Raw genomic sequence first — 19,059 nt, forward strand, 5'->3', positions numbered from 1 at the left:
TCCAACATAGATGTCAAGCAGATGAAGAGATACTTCAAGTGAAGCTCAACTGTCAATAGTGAAACCCACAGACGAGATGCAAACCCACATCTTTTGGAAACCAAGAATCCATGACCAACAGATGTATAATTTTTGAATGCTTTATAGCAAATATTATAAACAATATAAAGATATCAAAGAATTGTTTGCATGCATACAGAATTGTAACTGATGATGTTGAAAAACTAGGGACCTCATAAGAAAATAAATAAAAAACTTTATTATTAATTGCTTTCCTTTTGAACAGCGTTTCTCAAATTCTGCTCTTTCGGATGTTTTGGACTTCAGCTCCCACAATTCCTAAGATTTGGTAAGCTGGCTGCAATTTCTGGGAACTGAAGTCCAAAACACCTGCAGGAGTACAGTTTGAAGAACACTGCTTTAGAAGATCCTTTAGATTGCTCTTGTAGTTATGGATCGTGCCTTTGACAAGAAAATGAATGTGGAAACAGATACCAATAGTCATGGAGTCTCCTACTTAGTACTAAGTAGGAGAGAAGAACGGAGAAGTAAATAATGAGAATATAACCTATTAACAGGTACATGATGAACTATAGTAGCCTAGAATTCACTTTAATGATAACAATCATATTCATGGAAGATATTTTAATATGGTAATATTCCCCTAATTTTTTTATTGGCTGTGAACACTCATACTGGAGTGCAAAAAGTCTAGCCATGATGTAATGTGATGCAGATGCAAATAGCGATGACTGTTCTATTCCTTCCCATAGGGAAATGTATACATTTCTAGCTGCTGTTAGGTTGGGGTTCTGCTAGCCTTGGGAAATATCCCTTTGCTCTTTTCTTCTGTGCAGAGAATTAGATCTCCACTCTGATGTATATTTCATTGGGATGAGCTTGCTGGGCCAAAAAACCACAGGTGATATTCAGCATCAAAAGGGGCAGCTTCCCTAAAGTTTGTGATCTATCAGAAAAATTGTAGCAGACATAGAAATAAAATGAGAAAATGTCAAAAATATAGGGATAGAATGGTACCAAAAAGGCCCTGAAAGTTTGAACGCCTCTCTCCCCATATGTGTGTGTGTGTGTGTGTGTGTGTGTGTGTATGCTTGTCTGTCTGTACCACAAAGGCTATTGCTAGATGAAGTGACTGTCTGTGATGTCACTGGACTGGCTGTTGCTAGATCAAGTGGATCTCCGTAATATCACTGGAAAAGAAAACTAGCATGCATTTGAGGGGAAGGGAGGAAGGAAGGAACCAGGAAGAGAGCCTTGGAAACATGACTAAATTGGCCCTCTCAGAGCAGGAGATGGGAGGAAGGGAGGGAAGAGAGGAAGAATAGAAAGGGAGGGAAGAGAGGAAGAATAGAAAGGAAAAAAAGGGGAAAAAAGAAAAGGAAGGGGAAGGGGAAGGAAGGAAAAGGAAAAGGAAAAGGAGAGAAGGAAGGAACAGAAATGAAAGTGGAAGAGGTACAAAGAGAGGGAAGGAAAGAAAGATACAGAAGAGATGAAAGCAAAGGAGCAGCAGGGTCTTTGACATGTGTGAATACAGGGTATATACTAATATAGATAGATAGATAGATAGATAGATAGATAGATAGATAGATAGATAGAGATAGATAGATTTACAGATAGATAGATAGATAGATAGATAGATAGATAGATAGATAGACAGATAGGTAGATAGATAGAGATGGGGGGATTCTAGAATTGGAGTTGAGTTAGAGTTGCACTGATTAATTGGAGATGCACCGGAGAACACATGTTTGGGCATTTGTAGGTCCTCCAACAGATAGTTTCTTTCAGATTAAGAATGTGTATTATTCACAATGTTACCACTTTCACAGGGGTCCTGCGCCCCTCACCCCTGTGAAATGAAACCCTTGTGAAAATGAAACATCTACAGGCTGTGTTTGAGGCATTAGCAGTGGTCCTTACTGTAAAGGACCTGCTATCCCATGAAAAAAGGGGGTCCAAAGCAAATGCTCAAGGTATTGTTTGTATGTTTTATATTTCAAGATGTACACATTCCTTAGGTACAGAAATTAAAAACAGAGAAGATAGGATCACAGGCTTTTAGACTCAAAGTATATGTCTTAGTCCACAACAAATCATGAACTTCACTCTTTTCATGCGGCAAAAAATAGAATATGGGGGTTTGACTGAGGAGTTGTGGGATTCAGCCTCTGTAAGAATTGTAACCTACACAGGCAGCACAGGAACCAGCTGGAAGCTAGACAGTGGCCACAAAGATCCACTGACAGCAGATCGATCTAATTTAATGAATATATTGTTGTTACATTTTATATCTCAAGATTTACCCCATTCTTTTGGTACAGAGATCAATATAGAAAAGAGAACATGACAGTCTTTCAGGCTCAAAGCATATGTCTTGGTCTGAAGTGAATCACAAGTTTCCTCCTTCTCTACATAGAGTATTCAGCAGAAAACAGATTATGGGGTCTCCACTAAAGAGCTGTGGGATTCAGCAAGTGTAAGAGATCAATGGCTGTAGACAATGTGACCTTTGGGTCAGCGTGGGATGATGGAGAGCTTGTAGATGGGTGGGATATTGATCAAGCCACTTTCCAGAGGAGTGAGGTCAATGTCTTCAGGGGGGATAGTGGGCTTCAGGAGGAAGTTCTGCAGGATGGTGGTGAAGAAGAGGAAGAGCTCCATGCGAGCCAAGGATTCACCAAGACAGATCCGCTTCCCTGCAAGCAAAAAAAGGCAGAATCATCAGGAGGAAAGGACATAAACAGCTTATTTTCAGATTTCTTTGGTTTTCTTTGGTGAGGCGCTTGCTATATAGTAAAAACCTAAGGGCTGGCTCTATGGACTTTCTTTCATGACTAGCAATTGCACCTCAAGCAAGTTTTTGCTCATGTCTTCACTTTTTTTTTCTGGGTCTTTTCTGGCCATGCCTACCTGTCCAAAGATTCTTTGCAAATTCATAACTCATGATACTGGGATTTAATACTACATTAAACTCTAGATTTTATAACTTCTGTAATTAGTACCACATTGTGGTTGCCTTCAAGCAGCACCCCCTAAAAACTTCTCAGTGGATGATTAGGTATTAGAAAACTCTAGAAAAACAATTTTGTGTTCAGTAACCCTGGTGAGATCAATCTGAATTTTTGAAATCTTCACAATTTTGAGTTTTTTCTCCACAAATTTTTTCCTGCATAAACAATTTCTGGGGAAAAAATATCTCTGCTGGAAACAATTATTTTCTGGAGAGAAAAATGCTTTTTTTGCCAAATATGTTTTCATCTGCACTATTTTCTGTGCCAGGAACTACTACGGAAAATACTGTTTACTGTATGAAAACATGTGAAAAGTAGTATAGAGAAGTCCTAAACTGCAATTAGTATTTAAAAACTGCACAATTGTTAAAGATTTAATTTTTAAATTGGAAAGAAAAAACCCTTCAATTATTTGTTACTTTCTTTAAGAAAGAAATTAGCAAATAATTACATCTCAGTTATTGATACTGTCAGTGAAAGCTGGGAAGACTCGAGAATGCTTAGAAACTACTTAGAAACAGTATAAATACTCAAGCTACAAAAATAACAATGTAAAGATCTTCATAATATAAAACCTTTGGTTCGGCTGTGTGCAGTAGGTGAGTACTACAAGAAGATAGGCTGCTTTTTGTGAGAGATCAAGGACACTCATGATCATAGGAATAGGAGCTCCTGGCATCACAGTGGGTTAAACCCCTGTGCTGGCAGGACTGAAGACCAACAAGTCGCAGGTTCAAACCTGGGGAGAGCGCTGATGAGCTCCCTCTATCAGCTCCAGCTCCCCATGCAGGGACATGAGAGAAGCCTCCCACAAGGATGTTAAAACATCACAACATCTGGGTGTTCCCTGGGCAACATCCTTACAGACAGCCAATTCTCTCACACTAGAAGCGACTTGCAGTTTCTCAAGTTACTTCTGACATGACCAAATAAATAAATAAATTAAAATCATAGGAATAAAAGCCAGGCATGTGGGGCAACACCAAACAGGTTGGACTTCTACTTCTCCTTTGCAAAATGTGGGAAAGGACTGTACCTGAGGAAAATGGGACAAAGGCGTCATTCTTCTTGAAACGCCCATTCTCATCCAGGAAATTCTCTGGGTCGAAAGCAAAGGGTCTTTTAAACATTTTTGGGTCATGAAGGACACTGCTGAGAACAGGGTAGATTTCTGTCCCCTGCGGAAAATATAAATAGGGTTGTGGTGGGAAATTCAAAGGTTCAGGAATGGCATCAGGTCATTTTAGAGCACAGCCTGTTCTGTCACCCATTGGTTGCCATGAATACTATTTAAACGTTCAGTGTAACCAACCAACAACATTTACCTTCTCTTTCTTGCAATCACAGTCCTTTGTACTTTAGTGGTGACATAGCTTGTGAGTTCAGTACAACTTATGTGATCCAGATTTAGTAGACAAGATTGAACTCTGAAACATGTCTTACCAGAAAGAGCATCATTCTGGGCAGCTAAATAAGGAAATCCCAATTGGATGGTCCCCCATGAGGGTCTAACTCCAGGGGAAAACCAAGAGTGGTCAACTTGGAAGTCCCTGAACAGACTTGGAGTGGGCAGATCAAAAGACAACCTGGCAAAATTGAACCATCTAAAAGAATCCTCCACCTTGTGTGACTGTGGAGTAGAACAAACAGGTCCACACCTGTATTCTTGTCCACAATGCCCTGCTTCATGTACAGAGAAGGAATTGTTTAAAGCTACAGACAATGCGGTTGCTGTTGCTCAGTTTTGGTCAAAAATTATTTAGCCACGTGCTCCTTCTAATTATATCAGTTTTATACTTATGTATGCAATGTTTTTGAGATGAAATAAATAAATCATTGGCTCAGCAGGCAGGATGGCTAATGTTGAGATCCAGGACACGTGTGTAGTTGCAAACTTTGGTATCAGCTGAAACCAATAAATAACCTTTTGTTATCCCAAAATGTCTGCACTCTACACCACTGGAGAAATTACACTGTCTAGCCGGTATCGCACCACCTGACATCCACCGGGAAGTGGCAGCCAATAGTGAAAGGACCAAGGCAGAGACATCTCCAGCTCATCCCCTGTTTGGGTATCAGTCAGCACGTCAACAACTTAAATCCAGACATAGTTTTCTAAGATCTACAGAGGCACTCGCTGGAACACCTCAGCAAGCGAGAGTCCAAAAGTGGCACGCTCAAACCCAGAACCTCAACCAATGGCTGATACCAAATGAGAGACTCTCCGCTGGGCACACAGAGGACTGGGCGACTTGGAAGGTGCTGAACAGACTGCGCTCTTGCACCACGAAATGCAGAGCCAACCTTCAGAAATGGGGCTACAAAGTGGAATCCTCGACATGCGAGTGCGGAGAGGAGCAAACCACAGACCACCTGCTGCAATGCAACCTGAGCCCTGCCACATGCACAATTGAGGACCTTTTTGCAGCAACACCAGAAGCACTCCAAGTGGCCAGATACTGGTCAAAGGACATTTAATCAACTACCAAACTCACACATTTTGTATTTTCTCTGTTTGTTTGCTATGTTCTGTTAGAAATGTAATATAATTGACTGGCTGCCCTGACACGAGAAATAAATCCCAAAATGTTCTCTGTGTATCATGTGCTTCATTGTGAATGGTGCCTACAATGCTCACACAACATCCAGAACTAGACAATGTCCATAGGCATTTCCAAATATACTTAGGATGGCTTTGGGGGAAATGAAGCACTGAATAAAAATATAGCAGCATTTCGGAACAACATATCACTAGGGGTTACTTGCAATCTTTACTGCTTATACCTTAGGGATGAGGTATCCTCTGAATTCAGTGTCACGGATAACCCTGTGGGCCAAATCCATGGGAACGAGATCACTGCATCTCTGTATTTCGTGGATGACAGCATCCATGTATGGCATCTGGCTCCGGTCTTCAATGTTTGGGACACGATTGTTGCCAATCACTTTATCAATTTCTTCATGCATTTTTGCTGTCAAAAATATAGTAGCTGTGAATTAATCTCCAGATTAAGAATTCTGAATGGGAGCTCAGTTTCTAATGTCTATATAACCAAATGGAACATCTGTTTTCAGAGATAGCCAACCTCTGAATACCAGTTTTGGGAAGAATCCTGAAATTTTATGTGAGGGCCTTTGCCCTAAAGGTTGAGGGGATAGTCAACTAGTTTTCCCCTTGTCATTGCCCGCCATTCCATACCTTGAACCTCAGGATGTTTCATTAGATACAGAAACCCATATCTTATGGTGGAGCTGACTGTCTCTGTTCCAGCGACAAACAGGTTCTGGATAGTGAGCTCTAAGTTCCTTTCATTAAATTCACTTGCTGGCTTGTTTTTTTCCTGAAATAGGAAGGAACAAATTCATTGTGAGAACACTCCAGGAAGGCCCTTGATAGCAAGACTGGGAAAGTGTATTCTGTTTTGAGGGTGAAAGGAGACTGGACAAGTTACATATTTCCTTCCCAGTCACTCAAATCCTAGAATTCCAGAGCTGGAAGGTATCCTAACATCCATCTAGCCCACCAACCCTTTACTACAGAAGAATATGCAACTAAAGCATATTTAAAAGATGCCAATCCAACCACTTTTAAAAGACTTTTTAAAGCAGAAGAATCTACCACTCTTCCAGGTAGCCCGTTCTACTGTGGAATAGTTCTTATGGGGAAGAAGTTCTTCCTAATGTTTTGATAGAATCTCTTTAAGATGAGAACCAGAATGTAGTTCCATTTCATTTTGTACTTGAAATGCAAACTAGGAATGATATTGGCTGTTAGCAGCAGTTCCAGACATTGCAAAATGACCAGTCTTGATTAAAACTATTGCCATTTTCTCTTTGCATAAAATATTATGGATATGATCATAATGCATTTTGATTTCCTGGCCTAATGTTCCTTATCAAAGCCACACCCAGCAGTATAAATGGCAGGGTTTTGAGAAATGTACTGGGATCATCTTCTATCTTGATCAATATGAATCCACTGGTGGCCCCAGAGCGAGATAGGAATCTTGATGCCTTACAAGTGTTTTGAACTAAAACTCCTAAACTCATAGACATGTATCAGGGAGCAGAAAAGAATTGTAATTTGGATGACATCAAGATGCCTGGAGTTAGAAGATCTTCAAATCATTATAACTTTATTACAGTCCAGAGACCCAAGCTGCTCAATGACAAAAGATACACAACTGCAAACGGACCAACAAACCAATAAGAGCAATTAAACACAGGACGACATGGAATGCAGGATGACACAAACATGGGCAAGAACACTACAAAAGATACAAGTCAAGTTTCAGCCTGAGTCCAACACAGGAAGTTGTCTTATCTTGTCTTAACCTGGTTACCTCAGAGAGAAACTTGTCAACAGCCAAGGTCACATGGGAGAAACTTGTCACCTAGTAAAAACTTTACATGGAATTGGCTTGAATTACTGGGTAAGTTTCTCGGTAGTGGTTTAATAACGTGTAGCCAAGCCTGCTTATAAAATCTGCAGGACAATAAGGTGTGATACATACGTTCAACATCCTGGTTATTAGACAGGCAAAGTCTTGCCCATGGGACTCCTGCAAATCTACCTCAAAGCACTTCAATTAGGAACACATTGCGCCCTGCCTTAGAGAATATGCAGTGATATTTGGCCACAGTCAAGTTAATAATAATAATAAAACTTTATTTATACCCCGCTACCATCTCCCAAGGGACTCGGTGCGGCTTACATGAGGCCGAGCCCACAATACATCAATACAAGCAATAAGCAATTACAATGCGAAGCAAAATACAAATATTAATAAAAAGCAATTAAAATAAATCTCCTACACAAATAGTTCATAAGATAATTTGCTTCTTGGAAAGGCCTAGCATAGTGTATATTCAGGACACTTGGGGAACAAGAAACACATGAGCGAGAATGCAGCTCACAGAAATCAATGTCCCATAGCCTTTGTTTAATGGATTTAAGTGCCATGTCAAAACCCAGATTAGATAAAAAGGATGAAGAAAGATCAATAGAAGAGACTTTTTAAAGAGTTAAGCTTGAATCAGTTGCTAGTGTAATAATTCTGGGCTGATGATGAATCAGACCTGAGCCCAGTCTGAAAACACTGATCAATATTTAAGGGCCCACCACCGAGCTCTTGTTGACAGGGGAATTTCCCCGGATTCTTCACATCCTTTATGAAACACCCAAATACCTTTTCCATCTGGGTGAGGAAGCAATCGATGAAGTCCCGTTGGAAGTCAGAGTCAAAGTTCTCTCTGTTCATCTTCACTTTCTTGGCAACAAAGAGCCTCAAATTTTCCAGGCTATCATAGACTTTGGCGGGGGGTCCTAGGAAATACTTCAAAAAGCTCTCGTACATGTCGTATAACTACATGAGAAGACAAAACATGCCAATTTGAAGATCTGCCATATTACTCCCTGGCATCAGTAGTGTTTTCCTAGCTTTGCCCAGGAGAATTTCTATGTGAGCTAAGTACAATCAGAAACTTCTTTAGGTGGCATTCTGTTTCAGACTACTGTCCATGGAAGTGCCACATCTCATGCTCAAATCCCTTTTTGTATGGCAGGCAGAAAGCTATTTCCTTGCTTTAGTGCTTCACTCACTAAATTCCCGCTGTCTGCTCCTGGGAAAGACTAATGTGCATTTGGAATTGCACTGTCTTCTCATTTCAAGTAAACTAATGCTTCTCCATTATCTGAATCCCACTTCCCATCAATAAGGGACAGCTGCAAGAATCCCTTTCCAGGATTTTCCAGCTCTGTTTTTTAAATGAATATCTCATTGTGTCTCAACCAATTCAACATAGATGTGCAGCCTCAAAGATGAAGTTTCTGGAGTATAACAACTATTTTCCAAGTAGGTACTACACAATGAAAAAGAAAACATTTTTTTAAAAAGAGATTTTTTTCAAATTTTGTTACATAGTGTTATCTATGGCTTCGATTTAAAATATTATCTTTAGGAATCTCTAGGTCCTCCAGTGTTACTCTAGCATACCAGATCCATATGATATTTATGTGTATTTGACTGATTGATCAATGTATCTGTACTAGAAGACCTAAAGATTCCAAGACAGGCATCTCTCAGGTGCCCCAACCCAGAGAATGTGAAGGACTGATGTATTTAGGAGTTCTGAAGTTCTTGGATGCATATAAGAAAAAGGCAAATAAAATAAAGATTGCAGATACATTTATTTATGTATGAGAGAACAGCATATATACAGCACAAAGAATTCATTATATGCATACATAAACATTAAAAACATTTGTCTCAATATTAAAATACACTGTGTAAAACCATCTTGATCATCTGCGTCTAATCTAATTGGCCTGGTAAGGTATCGCTGCTTTCTTGCCCTGTCCCGAAAACTTGGTTCCACAGCCAAGTTTTTACCATCCTTCTGAAGGACAGGAAGGAGGGGGCCAATCTGATCTCAGCAGGAGGGGAGTTCCATAGCTGGGAGGCAATCACCAAGAAGGCTCTGTCTCTCATCCCCACCAATCATGCCTGTGACAATGGTAGGATGGAGAGCAGGGCCTCCTTGGAGGATCTTAATCTCTGCGATGATTCATAAGGTGAGATGCGTTCGGAATTGTGCCTGGAAGCAAACTGGCAGCCAGTGGAGCTGGCGTAACATAGGAGTTGTATGCTCCCTGTATGGCACCCTAGTTATTAACCTGGGTGCCCATCGTTGGACTATTTGAAGATTCTGAGCAGTCTTCAACTACAAGTCCATGTAGAGTGCATTGCAGTAGTCTATCCTGGTTGTAACAAGAGCATGGGCCACCGTGGCCAAATCTGGCTTCCCAAGGTACGGGCACAAGTTGTGCACAAGTTTTAACTGTGCGAAAGCTCCCCTGCAACCTGGGATTCCAGGCTCAGTGATGAGTCCAGGAGAACTCCTGAGCTGCGAACCTGTGCCTTCAAGGGGAGTGTAACCTGGGCGTGGTCCGCTGCGGCTGCTGCTGCTGCCGGGCCTCTTGGGCCGTTGTCGGGCTTTGGGCGCTTGCCTCTCCTTTCACCATTGCCCTCCTGCAGCCGGATCATCGCGGAGCTGCTGGGCTGAGCCACTTGCTGCAGCTTTCCAGACGCCTCGCCTCTCCATCGCGATTGCCGTCCTACTGTCATCGCTGCAGCGTCCGGGGTGACCTCGCCAGTGCGGCCGCCTTCCATCGTGGCTATCGCCAACTGACTTGCCACCTTGCCACAATATTGTGGCCTAATATTGTGTAGACCTTTGTGCTAAGATTGTGTAGTCCTAATACTGTGTAGACCTGTGTAAACACCTAGACCTTTGTGCTAAGATTGTGTAGCCCTAATTTTGTGTAGACCTGTGTAAACACCTGGCGCTGGCCTAATATTGTGTGGTCCTTGTGCCAATATTGTGTAGACCTAATATTGTGTAGACCTCGAGTTGGCCCATGTAGGTTTTTGGGCCCGGCCTCCTCTGCATTAGCACCAACTAACTGGTCGGAAGGAGAGACCGAGTGTTCTACTGAGCAAGTGTGAATAACCACCTATGATGCCCCACCCCCGAGATATCATCTCCGGAAGCTTATCCGCTGATTTTCCAACCGTCTAAGTCCTATTGGGGTCATAGCAATTTTAGTTAACTACCACCATTATTGCATACGAGTAGTCGTATAATTATCAACTAACACTGTCCGGTAGTCCTGTTGTCATTGCTATCACTGTAATAAGAACGAGTTAGAACATCTAGGCGCCGGCCTCTGCTGCTAGATTGCATCAGCACTTTCACCCTTCCCTATCCCTCTGTGCCGCACTTTTACCGTTAAGCAGAGCACTTTAGATCTAGCACTCACCAATGTGTGTCGAACGTTGAATGTGTGTTGCTGCTAAGAAATTTACGATCATCCTTGATTATTGACGGACCATTCCCGAAAATTTTGCACTTTAAGAACTTTAAGAACTGGCACTTTAAGACCTGGCGTTATTCTGCACTTTAAGAACTGGCTATATCGATACCACCATCCGAGTTGCCGCTACCCATGTGGCCCCCTGCCCCCCTTTGGATACTGTTTACGCTGCTCTGGTGTGGTGGGGGGGGGGCGGAAGAAGAGGTGGCCCGGAGCCTGGGATTGAGAGTGTGGTGGGGAGGGGGGAGGAGGGGGAGAGGGGATGCTGGCAAGAACTAATAAGGCTAACAACAAGCATAGGAGAAAATACTCTTATGGCTCATAACTGCGGCATGGAGGGGGGGAGATGTTCCACTAGCCGAGGGGCCCCCATAGAGGTCGTGGTGGGAAGGAGGAGATGCGGGAGAAGGAGACCACGAATTCGGCTTAATTCGGACCGCCTTCCCAAATTAACTATTCCCAATAGGTCTCCTAAGGGAATTTGGTGTAACCAGGTGAGCGGGCCCTCTGGCTTGAAGGTGGTGTTGTTGAACGCCAGGTCTGTCAACGGAAAAACAACTTGGATTCAGGATTTAATCCTGGAGGAGCGGGCAGATCTGGCGTGCATCACGGAGACCTGGCTGGATGAAGCGGGGGGCGTAAATCTCTCCCAGCTTTGTCCTCCAGGTTTCTCCGTGCAACACCAATCTAGAGCCGGAGGACGGGGAGGCGGGGTCGCAGTGGTCTATAGAGATTCCATCCATCTAACCAGGAGCCCCATCCCGCAGACCACAAACTTCGAATGCGTCCACCTGAGGGTGGGTGACCGGGACAGAATAGGGATTCTGCTAGTGTACCGTCCACCTCGCTGCACTACAGTCTCCCTTCCTGAGCTAGCGGGGGTGGTCTCGAGCCTGGCTGTGGAGTCCCAACGGCTCCTTGTGCTGGGGGACTTCAACATCCATGCCGAGGCAACCCTCACAGGTGCGGCTCAGGACTTCATGTCTGCCATGGCAACCATGGGGCTGTCCCAACGAATAACTGGCCCCACCCACTGTGCTGGACACACATTGGACTTGGTTTTCTGTCAGGGATGGGAGCAGGGTGGCGGTGTGGAGGAGTTGTCCATCTCTCCGTTGCCATGGACCGACCACTTCCTGATTAGATTTAGGCTCACTGCGCCCCCTACCCTCCGCAAGGGTGGAGGACCCATTAAGATGGTCCGCCCCAGGAGGCTTATGGATCCGGACGGATTCCTGACGGCTCTTGGGGAGTTTCCCGCCACCGCGGTAGGTGATAATGTCGAGGCCTTGGTCGCTCTCTGGAATGGGGAGATGACCAGGGCTATTGACAAGATCGCTCCGGAACGTCCCCTCTCAAGTAACCGAGCTAAACCAGCTCCTTGGTTTACTGAGGAGCTGGCAGCGATGAAGCGAAGGAAGAGGGTTCTAGAGAGCGTGTGGCGATCGGACCCAAACGAGTCAAACCGAACACGGTTTGTGTCCTTTTTGAGGGCATATGCCGCGGCAATAAAGGCCGCAAAGAAAACTTTCTTTGCGGCCACTATTGCGTCTGCAAAAAACCGTCCGGCGCAGTTGTTCCGGGTTGTCAGAGGTCTTTTAACTCCTCCCACGGGTGGGAGCCCTGACAACTCGGCAGCGCGCTGTGAAGCATTTGCTCGGTTCTTTGCAGACAAAGTCGCTTTGATCCGCTCTGAGCTGGACGCCACATTAGATGCAGTCTCCGTGGATGTGACACAAGCACCTGCTTGTCAGTTTTTGTTGGATTCTTTTCAGTTTGTGAAACCCGAGGATGTGGACAAGATACTTGGAGGAATGAGGCCCACCACGTCCATCCTAGACCCCTGCCCATCCTGGCTTCTTAAGGAGGCCAGAGGGGGATTGGCCGAGTGGGTAACGGTGGTGGTTAATGCCTCCCTTCGGGAGGGCAAGATTCCAGCGAGCCTAAAACAGGCTATTATAAAGCCGCTGTTGAAGAAACCATCACTTGACCCCACTAAATTGGACAACTTTCGGCCTGTTTCCAATCTTCCCTTTTTGGGCAAAGTCATGGAAAGCGTGGTGGCCTCACAACTCCAGGTATTCTTGGGAGACACGGATTATCTGGATCCGGCACAGTCTGGTTTCAGACCGGGACATGGTACCGAGACGGTCTTGGTCGCCTTAGTGGATGATCTGCGCCGGGAGCTAGACAGGGGGAGTGTGTCCCTGTTGGTGCTCCTGGACCTCTCAGCGGCCTTCGATACCGTCGACCACGGTATTCTTCTGGGGCGCCTGGCAGGGATGGGCCTTGGGGGCACTGCTCTGCAGTGGCTCCGGTCATTCCTGGAGGGTCGTACTCAGAAGGTGTTACTGGGGGACTCCTGTTCAACGCCGCAGCCGTTGACCTGTGGCGTTCCTCAGGGCTCCATCTTGTCCCCCTTGTTGTTTAACATCTACATGAAGCCGCTGGGTGAGATCATCCGGAGTTTCGGGGTGCGGTGTCACCTGTACGCAGATGACGTCCAACTCTGTCACTCCTTCCCACCTGCTACTAAGGAGGCCGTCGAAGTCCTGAACCGGTGCCTGGCCGCTGTAATGGTCTGGATGAGGGCGAACAAACTGAAATTAAATCCAGACAAGACAGAGGTACTCCTGGTCAGTCGTAAGGCCGAACAGGGTATAGGGTTACAGCCTGTGCTGGACGGGGTCGCACTCCCCTTGAAGGCGCAGGTTCGCAGCTTGGGTGTGACCCTGGACTCATCGCTGAGCCTGGAGCCCCAGGTTTCAGCGGTGACCAGGGGAGCATTTGCACAGCTCAGGCTCGTGCGCCAGCTGCGCCCGTATCTTGGGAAGTCTGACTTGGCCACGGTGGTACACGCTTTGGTCACATCCCGCCTCGACTACTGCAACGCTCTCTACGTGGGGCTGCCCTTGAAGACGGCCCGGAAGCTTCAGCTAGTCCAGCGCGCGGCAGCCATGTTGTTAACGGGAGCTGGACGCAGAGAGCATACAACGCCTCTGCTGTCCCAACTCCACTGGCTGCCGATCTGCTACCAGGCCCAATTTAAGGTGCTGGTGCTATCCTACAAAGCCCTAAACGGTTCCGGCCCAAAATACCTTGCAGACCGCATCTCGGCCTATGAGCCCACGAGGGCCTTGAGATCATCCGGGGAGGCCCTTCTCTCGGTCCCGCCCGCCTCACAGGCACGTCTGGCGGGGACGAGGGAGCGGGCCTTCTCGGTGGTGGCCCCCCGGCTGTGGAACACTCTCCCGGTTGAAGTTAGACAGGCGCCCTCCTTGATGGCCTTCCGTAGGGGCCTAAAAACATGGCTCTTTGAGCAGGCCTTCAACTAAGTATAGTTAATTGACACTGGAATGAATTAGGACTGCGATTTTTTGGCTATGACCCCAGGACTTGACGAAGCGGACTTTTAGTATAAGTATATGTTGTGTTGTATTTGTTTGTTTTGTATGTCCAGACCCGCTGTACACTGTTTTTCCTGTTGTTGTTCACCGCCCCGAGTCGCCTCCGGGCTGAGAGGGGCGGTCAATAAATGAAATAAATAAATAAATAATAAATAAATAAACCCCATCCAGCATTTGACCAATCAGTCAAATACATGAAAAGAATATACAAGTCTTTTATGCTAGTATCATGGCTAGCTGAACATTTCTGAGGTGGAAATATTTCCTTTAGATCAGTGGTTCTCAACCTGTGAGTCCCCAGGTGTTTTGGCCTACAACTCCCAGAAATCCTAGCCAGTTTACCAGCTGTTAGGATTTGTGGGAGTTGAGGGCCAAAAAAATCTGGGGACCCCAGGTTGAAAACCATTGCATATACAGGTGGCATCAAGATCCCCCTTCATTGATGTAATAGTCAGAAGAAGAGGTATGGATTACCTGAGCCCAGCTTGAGCTTGACTCCCGGAACAAGGTGTTAATCATCTCCATGAGGGACCGAAATTCCTTGTCCTCATAGTCAAAGCGATCCCCAAAAACAATGGAGCAAATGATGTTGGAGACAGCCTGGCTGAGGAAGTAGGTGGGGTCAAAGGGCTTCTCTGAAGTACAAGGACAGAGAGAAAAGAAGGGTTTCGTAGAAAAAGTCTCATACAACTTGATGTTTGAAATGAATGTGCCTTGTAGTCCAATATATCTGGAAGGTTGGCATCAGGAAAAGGAAAGTTAGACCAGTGGTTCTCAACCTAGGGTCCCCAGATGTTTTTGGTCTTCAACTCCCAGAAATCCAACTCCCAGAAATCCTAAACTGGCTGGGATTTCTGGGAGTTGTAGACCAGAAACATCTGGGGACCCCAGGTTGAGAACCACTGGGCTAGACAATATCTTGCAAGACATGTGGAAACATGGAATGGTTGTCATGGGTTTCAATTCCAGCCCCTTCCCTAGTGGCGATAGTTTTACCAGTATCTAAGAGTGCATCCACACCGGCACTAAAATCAAGTTCCAAGCCATCTCAAGGTCAGGTCGACCACGAAATGTACATCCTCGATGAGAGCTGCAGTGTACTTCCAGATGGAAAGAACATATTAAAAAATCTCACTAGAAATTCCAGAGTAAGCCACAAAATCCAACTAATAATCAGTGTATATTCCATTTAGAACAGAAACCCAAGACCAAAATCTGTTTCATTTAGTCTTCATTTAGTCCTTTTTTCAAAATTCCTTCCCCAGCATCCATGCCAAATTTGGGCATCGCCTTCAAAAATGATTTGTATGCACCTTCCCTATGTATTCAACAGTGTGGGGAATATGTAAGGATAGTAAAGTCAAAGGACAGTAAAGCCAAAGCAACCGCTGCAAGCGATAGCGTTCTCTTCTCTTAACTATGAAGGTGATGCAGACTGATATTTTCATTCTCCTTTAATGAGCTATCACCCAAAAGATTTCCATGGCTGAGCAAAGATTTGATGCTTGGCTTTCCACTGACTTACAATATCATAACTACAGTAATTAACATTTATTGTTTTTGCATTATTGCAGTAACTGAAATCCTTCTGTTAGAATTGCTGTTGTAACTTGCCTCACTTTAATAGGAGAGGGCTGTATGTGTCCTTGTTCATCACTCAACTTACCCTTAGTCTTCCTGAATTCCTCCAGCAGGAACTGGGCCTCTTCTTGGATCCGCTCTTCAATTGATTTTTTCCCCATTCCGAAATCCCTCAGGACGCCAAGGGAGAATCGCCGTAGTTGCTTCCAACGCTCTCCTTCGGAAAAGACCACCCCTGCAAGAAAAAGGAAAGAAATGAAGAGGCCCATGAGAAGCAGCAGAAAATGGGGACCATGATAGCAAAGCTGATAGGAATAGCTTACCATGTCCTTCAAAGGACCGTTCCAGGGTAGGGTTGGTGGCCCTTCCACTGAATTCATCTGCCTTGTCTACCAGAGCCTCCTTCACGGCATCATGTCCACACAAGACCACAATGGGCTTTGTTCCAAAATAGACAGTGAACACGGGGCCATATCTTTCACTCAGCTGTGTGGGAATATATTATGTAAGGACAATCTTGTTATGAGGTTGGCAGATCTTTTGTAATGGTGTTCTTTGAAATTGTTCTGTCCAATAACTCAAGATCTCTTGTAATGACATTCTTTCAAAATGTTATATCTGGGGGGCTCAATTGTGCAAGAACAAGCAGGCTCTGAGTCCTCCAACAGAAGGGACAGAGTGGAAGAGGTCTCTCTAGTTTATGATCAAATCATTCCAGAGGCTTCCCTGATTCATTTAAAAGGCTTTATGTTTGAACAGAGCAGGGGTCAAATGGTGTCCCTTAAATCTCTTGGTGCAAGGCATTGCCATCATTAAAATCCTCCCCAGGTATTTTTTTTCCCATTTAAAGTGGAAGAGACCTAAGTCCAAGCACACATCAATGAACAAATCTATAACAAAGATGCTCCTTTCCCTATATGTGTGTGTTTGTGTGCCTGCCTAGACCTACTTAAATATTTATTTATTTCCATCATTTCCACCCCATCCTTCTCAACCTCCCAAAGGGGTTCTTAGGACAGCTTATATTTTGTACAATTTGATGCCATTAAATATAACAAAGCAATATAGCAACAATTAAAACAATAAATAGAACATTAATTAAAACAATAAAAACAGTATTAACCGCCGTATCACCGTTCCAGTCAAATTCAATATCCAAAGCACTATTTATGCCAGCTGTCCAAATGCCAGAACCACGACTCCAATTTCTTCCTAAAAGACAAGAGGGATGAAGCTGATCTTACCTCGTTGGGAAGCAAGTTCTGCAGGTGGGGGGCTACAGCCGAGAAGGCCCTGTCTCTCATCTCCACCAGACATATTTGCGATGCTGGCGGGAGTGAGAGCAGGGTCTCCCTGGATGATCTTAAACTGCAAGGCAGGAGGTAGAGGGAGATGTGTTCAGACAAGTAAGCTGGGCCAGAACCGTAGAGCTTTAAAGGTCAAAACCAGCACTTTGAATTGTGTTCGGAAGTGCATCGGCAGCCCGTGGAGCTGACACAACAAGGGGGTGGTGTGCTCCCTGTACGTTGCTCCAGTTTGTAATATGACTGCAGCCCATTGGATCAGTTGAAGTTTCCGAACAGTCTTCAAAGGCGACCCCACGTAGACTAGAAGCCCAAGAAAACACTCTCATGAACATTAAAACAAATTGGCTTGTAAGCGATCCTGGATAAAGAAGATTGTTGCATCTGCATACTGTCGTTTCAAATGGATTTAGACTATACAGTCTACAAGCAAACAAAAGGGTAATGGGGAGGAGAGGTGGTGCATGAAGATATCTCAGTTGGAAGAAGGTCTGGAAAATCCCCAAAAATTAGAGAAAAACTCATGATTACTTGGAAGGAATTGCAAGGAAACAAGGATTCCTGCAAGATCTATTGCAAAGGAAGGGTTGGAAGAGGTTTCAGGAGGCAGCCAGCACTGCAAATGTTGATTCCTCCTCAGATTTACCTCTATCCCAAATATGCCCCATTATGTTTCCAATTGACAGTCACTCACCTTGAGGAGAGATTTTAAGGTTTGTGATGATTTGATCTGTAGGAAATTCCCAATCAGAGGCAAAGGAGTGGGTCCTGGAGGAAGCCTCCCATTGTTCGATAATTTCCTCTTATATGATACAATGGCAAGGCAAGACAGGTAGAAGACAAGGAAAAGGGTGACTGCTCCGAATAGCTCCATGGTGGAGTTTGCACACCTTATGCTCCTTTACCCAGAATGTGTCCTGTCCGTGTATTTAATTTGGCCTGGATTGGGCCCCGCCTTCTTTCTTACATAACTATGTTACACTCACATGTGGGATGATTAATCAAGATTAATAATTTATTTCCTTGTTAATCATTTTTATCATCACAGAGGACATGTAGAATTTTACACTTCTTGAACCCTTGTAAGAAAATCATGCCTGGTAATTGAGATGACTAACTAACAACAAAACAATACAAATTGAGAGGGAAGAACAATGCTGTCTATGTACAAGTCAAAATATGTATGTATTTAGCGGTATTGCTTCTAGATGACTTGATGGATCTGGACCAAACTTGGTATGCAGACCCATTGTGACCCAACTTGAAAAACTGGTAGGATTTTGGAAAGACTGGATGATGGGAGTTGTATTGAAATCACATCCAGAGAGTCTTTGAATCCCACCAATAATGGATCTGGACTAAATCTGGCACATATACCCACGTTTACCAACTCAAAATACTGGCAAGGTTTAGAGCCCACCCACATCTGAAGAGTAATGTGAATCTCACAAATGATGGACCTGGATCAAAAATGGTACAAATACAATTACAAATGGAAGTGGAAATTTCTCCAACCATTGTATAGAGTTGTAAAAATGTAACAAATTTATTTCAAAGGAGGAAACTGGCTAAAGGTACTAGGGTGAATATTTCATGCAGCATGCATATGGTCAAAAGTAGGTGTCAGATAACAAATAGTTTTTTGTTGGTACAGCAACAAAATATTTCTGTATGGTCACCATGTCTTTCCATGTTCAGCTATTCAGCTTGAAGGATTGTTGAATTATGCCATCATAGATGCCCGGCAGATGAAGATAAACTTTGAGTGAAGATCACAGCTTTTGTAAACTGTGTGGCCTTTGGATCACAAAAATGGAATCTAGAACATATGTGTTCCATCTGCAGCACTATGCTCAACC

The 19,059-nt window shown here is 44.3% G+C and overlaps 1 protein-coding gene and 1 long non-coding RNA gene across 2 annotated transcripts in view; one reads left to right on the plus strand and one right to left on the minus strand.

Annotated features, from left to right (window-relative positions):
• LOC137094915 (uncharacterized) overlaps positions 1-2,500 on the plus strand; it is a 10,238-nt gene extending 7,738 nt beyond the window's left edge. Inside the window, exon 2 of the long non-coding RNA XR_010908741.1 lies at positions 11-2,500. This is a non-coding gene — a long non-coding RNA (uncharacterized lncRNA). The remainder of the gene's footprint in view (positions 1-10) is intronic.
• Positions 1,990-18,110, minus strand: LOC132780088 (cytochrome P450 2G1-like). Its single transcript, XM_067460900.1, has 9 exons — positions 17,895-18,110; positions 16,220-16,382; positions 15,982-16,131; positions 14,790-14,950; positions 8,222-8,398; positions 6,232-6,373; positions 5,817-6,004; positions 4,069-4,210; positions 1,990-2,717 (listed from the first exon to the last, which is right to left on the minus strand). The coding sequence occupies exons 1-9, from the start codon at positions 18,072-18,074 to the stop codon at positions 2,536-2,538; spliced, it is 1,485 nt and encodes a 494-aa protein (XP_067317001.1). The 5' UTR covers positions 18,075-18,110; the 3' UTR covers positions 1,990-2,535.
• Positions 18,111-19,059: the final 949 nt, after the last annotated feature.

The sequence above is a fragment of the Anolis sagrei genome, chromosome X (genome assembly GCF_037176765.1).
Source record: "Anolis sagrei isolate rAnoSag1 chromosome X, rAnoSag1.mat, whole genome shotgun sequence".
In the NCBI taxonomy this organism is placed as follows: domain Eukaryota; kingdom Metazoa; phylum Chordata; class Lepidosauria; order Squamata; family Dactyloidae; genus Anolis; species Anolis sagrei.

Coding starts and splice junctions, on each gene's coding strand:
- LOC132780088 (XM_067460900.1), bottom strand. CDS start 18,074: ATGGAGCTATTCGGAGCAGTCACCCTTTTCCTTGTCTTCTACCTGTCT. Junction 16,383..17,894: donor CCTTAAAATCTCTCCTCAAG/GTGAGTGACTGT, acceptor ATTCCCACACAG/CTGAGTGAAAGATATGGCCC. Junction 6,005..6,231: donor GAAACATCCTGAGGTTCAAG/GTATGGAATGGC, acceptor TATTTTTGACAG/CAAAAATGCATGAAGAAATT.